The 12920-nt window shown below is 38.5% G+C and overlaps 1 protein-coding gene across 1 annotated transcript; it reads left to right on the top strand.

The window, feature by feature from the left end:
* Nucleotides 1-483: 483 nt before the first annotated feature.
* SCGB3A2 (secretoglobin family 3A member 2) lies at nucleotides 484-3572 on the top strand (the record flags this gene model as incomplete). The annotated part of the gene is made up of 3 exons (XM_081302602.1): nucleotides 484-538; nucleotides 2963-3165; nucleotides 3549-3572. 3 exons carry the CDS (start codon nucleotides 484-486, stop codon nucleotides 3570-3572), a joined length of 282 nt encoding a protein of 93 aa, XP_081158728.1.
* Nucleotides 3573-12920: the final 9348 nt, after the last annotated feature.

Here is a 12920-nt window from a genome sequence, read left to right as displayed (position 1 = left end):
AGGAGCCTCAGGGTTCTTTGCTTTCCATTATGACCTCTGCACAAGGGCTCTCGAAAGAGGTACTTGAACTCCCATTTTTACCCCAAACTTATGTATGAAATATGATATGTAAAGAGCTTAGTAATGTTTTAAACAACCAATAAAAAAAAATTTATGCCAGGAACTGGAGACAAAAAAAAAAAAAAAAAAAAAAAAGAAAGAAAAAAAAAAGAAAGAGGTACTTGAGTGCTTTCATTTAGGGCTTTGTTTCTCGTGGGAACAGGAGGGAGAGGGGAAACCATGCAATTTTTTTTAGTGAGGAAACATGACCTTCCTGCTCTTCTTTTGTGGAGTGTGTCAAATGGCAGTGACTGAAATTCAGGTCTTCAGTGGATGCATAAATACATGTGTGTGCAAAAGCAGCCGTCCCACTGTGTATGGAAAGGAAAATCACTCTTGATTAGTGGAATTCTGAACTCCAGGAGATCATCACAGATAGCTGCCATGAAGCTGGTAACCATCTTTCTGCTGGTGACCATCAGCCTTTGTAGTTACCCTGGTAAGTAGTCTGGAACATAGGGTATGTCTGTACTAATCTGTTAATTAGAACACAACTAGTAAGCCTGGATCACTGAGAGTGGAATATGGTGGAAGGATTTTTAGAATCACAGAAAATGGTCATGTTGGAAGATTTCACAGTTCCTCCATCATTCAAGCTCTAACCCAATATAGGCATTACCCCTAGTGCATCCTGCATAGGAAATTAGCCAACTCCCACTGAGCACCAACATAGCACTTTTCACCATGGAACATTAGTCACCATTAGTTTTCCTTAATATTGAGTCAATATCTTAATATTGAATCAACTTTTTTTTTTTCCTATCTGCTTTTAAAACTATGTGAAATCATTCTTGCTGTCATCTTAATTAGACATTTGCAAGGATGGCTCTCCTGAACAGCTTCATTTATCTGCTCAACCATTCAATACATATTTATTGAGGGACTACACAATTTTGGCACTGAATAAGCATTGGAAGACTCAGGCATGAACTAGACATGAAGATTATTCTAAAGGTTCTGATAGTCTGGCAGGGTATACAGACCTTTTACAGAAGTTACAAAAATACTGCACTACTATGAATGCTAAATGAGAGAGATGGATGGAGGTAGGTGTACTGAGAAGTGAATATTTTAGTTTCCAAGTATGGGTACAAAATCTGACTTCCTGGAGGACAATAGGAACTGATCCATTCATTCTGGAAGGAATCATTTTTACTCTCAGGAAGATATATGTGGGTGTATCAGAAAAGGATTCATGATGGTCAATTTTCATTGAGAGAATAGAAAGCTTTGAAGATGTAAACACATACAGAGAAATAATTCACCAAAATGTCTAAAATAAGAAGTATGATGATTAATCATGAGATACCAGGGGCTGTGTCCACTTATGCTGGCAACTTTATTGAATTTTTAGAGGAATTTATTACTTTACCAGTTTCAAATATTTTGTTGTTCTTTCATGTCCAAGGGAAAATATTATGGGCAAGTGTAGCATCAGAAAGGGGAATGTGGGAAATAAGTAGCTCTCATTGGGGAGAATTTGGGAAGGAAAATATATGATAGAAGATGAAGGCAGAGTATATGCACAGCCTCCCTTTTTATAATTTTAATGAAGAAATAAATTTTCCAAAGCAAAATGAAGTGTGGCAGGCTGTAGCCAGCAGGAAGATGCATATTCTTATTTGTATGCTCATGCACATGAGTACATTTATAAATGTGTATGTTTTTGTAAAAAATATACATGGTGCCTATTTTTACGGTCTCTATTCTTTTCCTCTCATTCATCTTCTTTGCAAAAGTTGTCTTCCTAAAGTCAAAGATGTAGAGTGCAGTCATCCCAGGTGAAAGCCTTGATAGTCCTTTGTTGTTATTTAAAAAATCTGACTTCACTCAAGTTTTGCAGCCTCGCTCCTTTATCTTCCACTGCAGCCCACTGGAGTTCTGCACCCCAGCCTCTCTGGGCAGAAGGCTCACCATTCTGTGTGTGGACTTTCATCTTACCATCTCAGTGCATTTGTTGACCTTGTTTCTAAAATACTTCTCCTTTTCTTCACCTTGTTGTCCTAATGCTGCCTCAAGACATGGCTCTAACACTTCTTCTGATAAGTTTTCTGCAACATTCTTCCACATTAGAATTATTCCCTTGCTTTATGTTTCCAGAGCGTTGTCCATAGTGTTAGCATACCACATGCCACCTTGTGGCATGCATAGATCCTGATGCTCCACTAGACTGTGTTAGCTTTCTGAGTGGATCATCTCTGTCCTATTTGTCGATGTGTCTGCCCCAGCTGTTATGTTGTAGCATTGAGTTGAATTGGGTGGAAGAACATTTGGGGCTGTGATTTGCTCCTCTTTTCCTTGAGTGGAGATTCATTATGCCATCTCCTCTTTGGCCTGAAACTTGTGAATTATGGACACAGCCACGTACAGAAATACCTTGCTGTCCATTTACTGACCAGTATCTACTGAGCGCTTGCTGCATTCCAAAGTCAGGTCTAGGCCTGGGATATAGTAAAACAAAACATTAGTTCTTGTTCTCATGGAGCCTACATTCTAATGAGAGTACAAAGCCTATACAAATGACAAATAAAGATTTAATAGTTCAAGTAACAATTAGAAAAAGCAAAGAAGGATGGAGGGTGGTAGGTGGTGCTGTTTTAGATAAAGTGGCCATTCCAGGCTTCTCTGAGGAGGTAACATTTGAAAAGAACCCAAATAACATGAAGAAGAAAGACTTGCATCTATCAGGGGAAAGAATATTCTGAGGAAATGGAACAGCAAGCATAGAGGTCCAGAGAGACTTTTCCCTGGGAAATCAAGATGAGTGTCTCTGGAGCTGTTGATGGGCGGATGGAAGCAGCGAGGTCATAGGTCATAGCTGGGGGCTGATGTGCCTGCTTCACCTCTTTCTTTTGCTCTGCAGCTGCTGCCTTTCTCATCAACAGTGTGCCCCTTCCTGTTGACAAAGTGTTACCTTTGCCTCTGGACAATGTTCTTTCCTTCATGGATCCATTAAAGATGCTTCTGAAAACTCTGGGCATTTCTGTGGAGCACCTTGTAGAAGGGCTGAGGAAGTGTGTGGATGAACTGGGACCAGAAGCTTCTGAAGCTGTGAAGAAACTGCTGGTAACTGCAACTAGGGGGGCAGCTGCATTTGCCACGGGGAGGGCTTGGGCTTTCTCAATGCCCACCCCACCCTGTTCTCAACTGTAGATGTGCACTTCTCCCTTACTGATTATATTTGTGAAATTTATATTTCCTGGAATTTCAAGAAAGGTGTAATTTCTACAAGTATAGAAAAGGTTTTTGAGTGGCAGAGAACTGTTTTCCAGTTGTGGAGTCATCGTTCACCCCCTTTGGGATTTGGAATGGGATGTAACCACGCTGAGCCTTTGTTTCCACATCAGAAAAATGGTGGCCAAACGGGAGAGTAAATGTGGCAATTTTTATAAATGGGCTAATTACATGTAAGCTGCTCTTATTTTTATTATTGTTCTTCTGCCTTTCAGGAGGCCCTATCTCACTTGGTGTGACATCAGGATAAAGAAAGAGAAGATAGAAGTGGATGGAGTTTGGCGTGCCCATCCTCCCTAGATGAAACACATTCTACCCAGTTACAGCTGAATGTCCTAACATGTAGTGACCATTGAAAAGAATGAATAAAGCAATGAATAGATTTTCAGTTTGTCCTACTTTTATTTTGGGTAACTAGCTGGTAATTTCCCCCTTATACCACAGACTCTAGGCAGTCTATTTTTACGCAGCCCTCCATGATCTGGTTCTTGCTCACATGTGCCATCAATAAACCTTTCTCCATATGTGTTCCCAGCTCTAGCCACCCTGAATTCAGAGCTAAGTTCATTTTCTACTAAAAATCTTCCACCTTAATGAAAACTAAAGTTTCTTTCTACCTAAAGCATTTGCAACTTTCTGCCTTCAGACCTTGGTCTGTGCCAATCTTGGGACCGTTTGCCCTCAGGTCCATGCCATGCCCTTGTGTTGGGGAAGTAAGAGGTTATGTTGTCCATCATTGTAAGTTGTGTTTCTTATGCTCACAGGTCAGGTGATTGGGCTGGTTCTGCCCCCTGGGAAGTCCAGTGGGGAAGGGGATACCACTGTGTGACTCCCTTTGCCTCTCTTCTGGGGAAGTGTCTAGAAGTGGCCACACCCTTTCTAAGCCTCCAGGTTCTGCTGGATAGCTCTGCAGTGGGTCTAACTTTTTCCAGGTAGCTCTACCTTCTGAGCTCTGGTTATACTACATCTTTTCTTTCTCACGTTCTCCAAACAGGGTTGGTAGTGGCTTCCTGTAGTTGTCCATTTCTGGGTACTTCACATTCACCTAGTTGATTCTTTAGATCTTCTAACATTTATTCAATCAGCTCTTCGCATTATATTCCTTCTACTCTAAGTACTTACAATAATTCTGTTTCCTGGTTGGATCCTGACCAATACAACATTAGATGCTATCTTCTCTGTGAATGTTATCTTGATTTCATGACATTTCTTGACCCCTATTTATTTAAGTTAAGATAACAGATATCCCTCAACTTATGATGGGATTGCATTTTGATAAACCCATCATAAGTTGAAAAATGCCCTATGTTAAAAATTCACTTAATGTACACAACTTACCCAACACCATAGCTTAGCAATCCAGTACACTGAATGTTGGTTGTTTAACTTGTGATTGTGTGACTGGGGACAGTGGTTTACTCCCACAGCTTCGTGCTTCTAAAGAGTTTTGTTCCACGTTATCACTAGCCCAGGAAATGATTAAAAATCAAAAATCAAAGTGCTGTTTCTTCTAAATGTGTATTACTTTTATACTACTACAAAGATGTAAATCATCAAAACCTAGCAAGGGTCTGTTGTACTTTGTGAAACTTTCTTTATTTTCTGCATCTGTAATCATATATTAGGTTGCCCAGAAATAATGATTCCTAAGCCCAAATCTCAGTGGGATATCTTCATACTTTAGTTTTTCCTCATACTGTATGGTCATCATTGGTTAGCTATCGCTTTGCTCCATGGTGTCTGAATTCTGTAACTAAAACTCAGAATAATTTTGTCTCCAGAGTTTCTGACTAGCCTTGTCACAGGGAAAGAGAACGGAGGCTTAAACTCTTAGAGCGTCTTCTTGGAGGTGACGTACATCACTCCCAGTGCTGCTTTCATGGATCAAAGCAAGTCATATGGCCATATATGCCTGATTTAGGAAGTGGATATATGATTCTCCTAAAGGAGCTCAACATATAAAATATGCATTATGTGCTTTGCCACATTAATTGACCCATTCAAAGTAATTGTCACCTGAGATGGCTCCATTCTACTTAGGGTTTTCTGTTCTGGTGAATTATGTGTCATACTTTCTCCCACATCAACTTTTCTTCTGTTTTACTATGACTTTTCAATTTCTTTAAATGTCCCTTATCCTGACTTCCCCTGAATGTCTTTGCCTCCAAAGATTCTAAACATTACTATTTTTTCTTTTTATTTTATATTTAACCTTTGTTGGGAGATCTTCCATGGGTGCCAATATAATCTCCATGTTAAAAACTCCAGAATCTATAGCTAGTCTACATCTCCTTTTGGAGGAGGAGAGATTTACTTACCTATGAGACAACCCTAAGGGATGCCCTTTTTAATCTTTAATTCAAGATATCTTTATGTAAGCTCATTGTCTTTCTTTCAAAATATGCTTCAGTGTTTAGTTTCCTTTCTCAATTTATATAGCACAATCATTTTCAAGGTTACCTGAGAAACCTGGGAATCACCCTAAGTACTTTCTCCTAAGAAACTTCCCTTCTAATTGGTAAATAAACTGCTAATTATGAACCATTTTCACATCTATTTTATACATCTTTCATTATCACTACTATGATTGCTCCTCTTAAACCCTTGTCACAGCTCACTGGACCACTGTATTAATCTTCCAATGATCTCTGTGTTCCTAAAGAGTCCCTTCCAAACTAGGATCTACATAGCACCAGAAGTGTTTTCCTTAGACATAAGAATCATCCTTCAAATTCTTCAGTAGTTTTTCAATGTTGATTGAGAAGGAAAAATCAGAAACTCTTTAATCAACAGACATAGTCATAACTGAGATTTAGACACACTTGCATATTTATTTTCACATTTTTTTTGCTATACCAGTGGCTAGTTTTATATTTTTATCAAGAAGTTGTTTCGCAACTAGATAATAGTAATGATGACAGTTATATAATTTAATGCCTATTTATGTATAAAATAAATTTAAAAAGTAAAAGACTTAATTTTAATTGCAGCATTTCTGCTAAACATTGAGCACATAGTGATAAACGGTGGACATAGTCCATATTCCCACAGATTTTACTATGTATCATCTCAGCCAAATAAAATTCTGGATTGAAGGTACTGAATGGGTGAATATACTCACAATGAGAAGAACTTGGATTCTTCAAAGAATTAAAGCCTTATGGTTGGCTGAAGTCCTGTGAGCTGAGGTAGGACAGGTAGGGAGGTGAAACCATGGACTGGATGTCACGGTCATGGATCCTGATTTTATCCTAGGAGCCCAGGAAAGCTGTGAGCAGTTTTGATCCCCATCTCCCTGAATGTAACCACCAGGCATCTTCTTGCATGAGTCACCCTTCTGGGAGTCATTGTTAATAATTCCCTCTCTCTGACATGTCATACCTAACTCACCACCATATCTCACCAAGCTGGCCTTCTGAGTCTCTTGACTCCTCCTGCATCACACCATTGCCCTGACACCCCTTCATCCAGGTCTCTCTCATCTCTTGCAGGAACTTCCAAGCCAGCTTTCTGCTTTACCCTGGTCTCCTTAGTCTGATTGGCACAGCAGGCAAATCCTCTGATCAAAATGCAACAATGATCATGTTCATTCTACTGCTTAGCACACGTTGGTGACTTTCCACTATTCCTGGGTTTAAGAATAAAATCCTAAACATGACCTCTGATGTCCTGTAAGATTCATTTTCCTCCCTGACTCTCATTTGTCCTTGCTTACCTCCCAGCTATCTTGTCCCCCTTTCATTGTTAGAGCACAGGATATCTGGCATAGGACTTTTATAAATGCCACTCAACTATAAATGCCTCATCTTCTTCATTTTCTTCTTCTGAACTTTTCCCTATTTATTCTTCTTGTCATTTTCCCCCCAAATCTCAAGTATCTCCTATCCAAGTGAGATACATTTGTAATAGGTTCTAAGAGAGCCTTCTTTTTTTTTCATTCTGAACATCTCTCAAAACATAATTACATGTTTATGTATAATTATTTGATTATTATTTTTGTCTCCCACTTTTTCACTTTACTAGAACAATAAGTTTAGTTCCCATGTATATTTTTGTCTCCCTACTTTTTCCATGTCTGACCACCACTATGTCTGATCATAACATTCCATACCTACTTAAAACCAAGCAAAGGGTGGAGTTTTAACTTTAAAAACTACACAGGCATTTTGGACAACACATTCTTGGCAATGGAACTTGGACAACATCTATTAAACATGGTAGGGAAAGTTCTCACTTTGCATTATAAAAAGGATGGCCAGATATCAATTGCAAAAAAAGAGTGCAACTTTTTTTAATTTTAATTTGTTATGTATGACAGAAGAAATCATTATAATTCATATTACACATACAGAGCACATTTTTTCATATCTCTGTACACAAAGTAGAATCACACCATTCATATCTTCATACATGTACTTAGGGTCTTGATGGCCATTCCATTTGACCAAATGCCAAATATTTTCTCTAATTTAAGGATGCTGAATCATAATGGGGGATGGATGAGGGGGAAATGGGAGGATTGGATGAACTCTAGATAAGACTGAAATTTTTAACAAAGCATTTAAACTATTTTCTTAAAGAGATTTTCTCCACTGTCACAGATCTTGAATTAGTCATTTGGAATCAGAGTTCCTGGTCAGTTATCTGAAAGCAATTCTTCTCATAATTGATGAACTTGGCTTCCACTTTGGGAAGAACCTTGGTGTTGGTGGTTTTGAGTCTTTTCCATTCTGTTTTGATTTTTATGCAGTTTTGGCTGGAGTATCTTGTATAGAATTCTTCACTGGAGCATGTTCTCAGGTTCCTTATTATCAAAATCATCATCTTCCTCAATACCATTTTTTTTTTACTTTTGAACACACAATATCTTTATTCACTTATTTTTATGTGGTGCTGAGGATCAAACCCAGTGCCTCACACATGAAAGGCAATTGCTTTACCACTGAGACCCAGCCCCAGCCCCTCGTCACCATCTTTATCAGCAGCAAGTTTTCCTTTTTTTCTGGGGAATCCTGCTACCACTTCCAGAGGAAGATGACTTTCCAGATACACTTAAGGGTTTTACATCCACCTCCTCTTCATCTTCTGATCTGCATCTCCTCCATAGCTACTAATTGCTATCCATTAATATGCACAGGCCTGAACTACACTTCAACCTTGAGATCACAGATGGTGACATTTCAAAGCCTCCAAAGGAAACTATTGTCTGTGCAGACAGTTTCAAAATTGCCATTGTTTCTTTAATTGGACTGCCTTCATAATTCATTACCTCTGCTTAATGGTATATAAATTGTTCTTTGCACCAACCCCTAAACTGACTGCTCTTAGTGATAGCTGATGCTCGTTTTCATCATTATTCACCTTAAAGTGATAATGTTTGTGGGCCTTTAGCTCACACTTAAACAAACTTGTTTGTGAACTCCAAAAAGGCAGAATCCAGTACCTAGCAAAATATAAGGGATATGTTAATATTAAGTATTTTGCAGATTAATGACTAATATAGCCTAACATACACTAGATACTTTGGGAGCTTCCTTTATTTAAGGAAAGGATAGAAGACTGCATTATCCTTAATTTAGATTTCTAGCACTACATTCCTAACCCATATTGATAAGCAGATTGCATGGACATTATGAAAAGCCAGAGGTATCCTTGACCTCTCTCCCACTTTGCCTAGAGCTTGGGGTGGATCTGTGATATATTTGGCTTTCTTAAGGTCCTCGGGACCCCCATAAACCAAGGAGACATGTGATATTGTCAAGTGTGAGACAGAGTTGAATTCGGGGTAAGAGACAACCCAGTAAGTACTTTAAAATCAGTCTTATAATTCTATAAAATGCAGGCTATGATGTCAGAAAGCAAATCAGTTAGTTGTTAACTGTGGATAGAGCAGGGATTGGTGAGAGGTAGGGATGGACCTCAAGTGGCAAGAGAAATTATTTTTTGTGGGGGTTGAATTTATGTGGCTCAAACACTGAGCCACATCCCCAGCCCTTCCTTTTATTTTATTTAGAGAAAGGATCTCACTAAGTTGCTTAGTGCTCAGTGTTGCTAAGGCTGGTTTTGAACTCCTGATCCTCCTGTCTCAGCATCCTGAGCTGTGCGGATTACAGCATGTGCTACCACTCCCGGCAGCAAGAGAACTTTTGAGGGAATTAATATGTCCATTACCTTGATTGTGAATGGTTTTGTGAGTATATACACATGTCAAAATTCTTAAAATGTATACTTTAAATATATTCAGTTTATTATACCTAAATTTTGTTTTTAATAAAGTTATAATATTGCTAATATACTATGACATATAGCTCTAATCCACATTTCCAAGAATTTTTTCACAATATTTATGAACATTTTAAAATAGGCCCTTTAATCTAGCAATTAAATTTTGAAACTTTTATAAAGTAATAAGAGTGTCAGTGTGTGAGTTTACATGTGGTAAGGATGTTTGTTGCAGTATCCTTTGAAGAGCCGAAAAAATAAAAATAATTATGAATTTTCATTAATAGGGAAATGATGAGATCTTAGATTATAGACTATGAGGTAGCTTTTTACCTAAACTGAACGCCAGGAGATATTATTAAATATGAAAGGCAAGCTGCAGAGTAAATTACACACTCAATTCCTCTGTACATGTGGGTGTATGTTTGAAAAAATAGTGAGGAGGTTTGAAGGTAGTGTGTTAGACTGGGAGAATGCTAACTTTAAAATCTATCCGTGTATTGTCCATGATCTTCATTTTCCCTCCCATTCGATAAGCATATAAGACTTTAATAATTTTTGAAGAGAAATTTTGAAAGCATTATTAGCACATGTTAGAAAGCAGTTCCTCTCCTCTGTAAAACAAATCCAAAAATGTCAAAAAGGAAATTATGCTCCAGGATTGAAAAGTAGTGAACTTAAAACCAAGTGCTTTAGAGTCACACAACCTTGTGTTCAAGTTCAGTCTCCACCATTAGTGAAGCTGGGCGACTTCAGGCAGATTCCTTAAACTTCCATGTTCTTAACTCTTGTTTCAAAAGTGAATTACAATATATAACCCTCTCCCTTGGTGTTGGATTAAATGAGATAACCTTTATGAAGGAAGAAGTGCAAGAAGTGTTCCAATGATATCCACTCTTCCACATGGTAGGTAGGTTTTCAGGATTGTGGGGACATTGTTGAATGCCCAGCATTGCCATAGTCTGAGCTTTTACATGAATTGCCCTTCTTCATCCTTCTCCCTGTCTCCAAATCCTTTGTTATCTATCACGTCATGGCTCTAATATTATCTCTAAAAAGTCTTCCCAGATCTGCCAAGCTAGCGTGAGTGGCTTTTTGACCTGGTTCTCATCATACCATGTCTGTTCCTCTGAGGTACCATATCATGCCTAGTGTCTCACATTGTCTGCATGAAAATTCTGAGCTGCTTGAATTCAAAACCATGGGATATTCAATTTTGCACCTCTGCAACCCTGACATTGATGTCAGGAGGAATAGACAAGGCTGGGGGGATAGGGTAACAGGACACTGGGTATCTTCCTGGGCAGTACACCACAAATAGCACCCGTAGATATTTGCTGAAAAACTTACAAAGGGGCTACTTTTAAATGAGGACCTATGTAACTGGGGTCCATGCCTCTCCAAGGAAGGAAAAATGCTTGATGGATATTTTTTTTTTTAAAGAGAGAGTGAGAGAGGAGAGTGAGAGAGAGAGAGTGAGAGAGAATTTTTTAATATTTATTTATTTTTTAGTTCTCAGCGGACACAACATCTTTGTTGGTATGTGGTGCTGAGGATCGAACCCAGGCCGCACGCATGCCAGGCGAGCCGCTACCACTTGAGCCACATCCCCAGCCCCTGATGGATATTTTGATTGGACTAAAGGCTGCATGAAGAGTTTGTGGGCACTGAATGCCTTAGCCAGGGTTGGGCAGGGGGCTGACTTCCTTAAACTTATTTATCTATATAAACCTCTCAGCAATAGCTGCTCTTGCATAAACCTTTCTCTTTGGGAGCTCTGTTTTGTTTCTATTACTCTAATAAATCCTGTTACTTTGTGCTTACCCTTGTGTCCATTAATTTATTTTTCAAATTAATAAGACAAAGAACCCAACCCCATGTTCTGTGCTACAATATTATGTAGGCATTCTATAATTTTCATTACTTCACTTAATGCAGAATATTAAAAAATATTTATTGGAAAGCTACTCCCGGGTAGGCACTTTTCTCATTATTCATTATTGTGCCAAGAATGCCAAGTAAAAGAGTTAAAATTCTTGTTTTCTGTGCCTCATATTCAAGCAATGTAGACAGAAAAAGGAACAAAATAAATCAAATTTTAACACTGTGTTGAAAGATAAAGCCTTCACCAAGAAGGTAATATTTGAGAAAAGACTTACAGAAGTGAGGCAGAAAGCTATAAACAGCTCTCTGGAGAGGAATATTTTAGGTACAGGGAAGAGTTAATTCAAATCCCTATGGGAAAAAAAAAAAACATGCTTTGGGCTTTTAATGATCAGGATCCCAATGTGTCTGGTGTGGAGGGAATAAAGGAATTGGTAGTAGGAGAAGGGATGGAAAATGGGCAGTCAAGTAGGATCTTGTCAGCACTGTAAGGTAATTTAAAAAAAATAACAACTCTTGCTAAGAATGAGATGGAAAACAAAAGAAGGAGTTGATACAATTTGAGTTTTATTTAAATAGAATTACTCTTTCGGCTTAGTATTTTCATAGAAAGCACAGTGAAAATTCCCCCACGTACATAGTGGCCATGGTGGGGACTTTGGAAGTGAGGACAGATAGGAATGATGTGAATTGTGTCTTCTGAGCATCACAGGAAATTGCTGTGTTGGGAGTTGGATAAACCTGGTTGGAGTTCTCACTCAGCCTCTCTGAGCTCTGGTTGTCTTAGGTATGGTACCAATTAGCCTCGCTGAGCATCAGCCTCTTCACTTGTCGTATGAGGAAAACCATGCCTAGTAGCTCATTCAGTCACATTGCAATTATGAGATTTTGATGGGATTGGTATTTCATAAAAAAACAACTATGCAGATGGAAGGTTCTTGATGTATAAAACAGGTGGTGTACCTGCTGGCTGCAGACATGGATTTTATTGGAGGGTGGAAAAGAAGGCAATGGAGGATAGGAAGAGGAAACATACATGTTAAAGCAATTGGGAAGCCTTCGAAATCTCTGAGGTCACTGGGTATCAGAGAGCTATTTCTTAGTCGAACACCAAATCCAGTTACTGATTTGTAACCTGGTGCTTCCCTCACCAACCTGAAAGAGTGACATCAAAAGGCAAAACTGGCAGGAAATAAAGGCAGAGACTTTCTTGTAGAGTGCATTTCTCACACAAAGCTGTACATTGATGAATGTAGTTGTAGCATGTCCAATTTATTATCCAGGTACACATTTGTAAATCAAGATCTTAAAACAGATTTTGGAACCACATTTGTTGGGGAATAGCAGCCCATATGTCAGATGCTGAATATAATAGATATCTGAGGTAATTTGATTGTTATGACATTTGAAATTGGCGAAATTCCTAAAAAATGCAATGTGTGGGTTATTTGAATTTATTGTTAAATATAACAAACATTTTT

This window comes from Spermophilus citellus (genome assembly GCF_964194105.1).
Source record: "Spermophilus citellus genome assembly, chromosome: 1".
In the NCBI taxonomy this organism is placed as follows: domain Eukaryota; kingdom Metazoa; phylum Chordata; class Mammalia; order Rodentia; family Sciuridae; genus Spermophilus; species Spermophilus citellus.
Note: the sequence above shows the minus strand (reverse complement) of the source record. Positions and strands in the feature narration are given on the sequence as shown.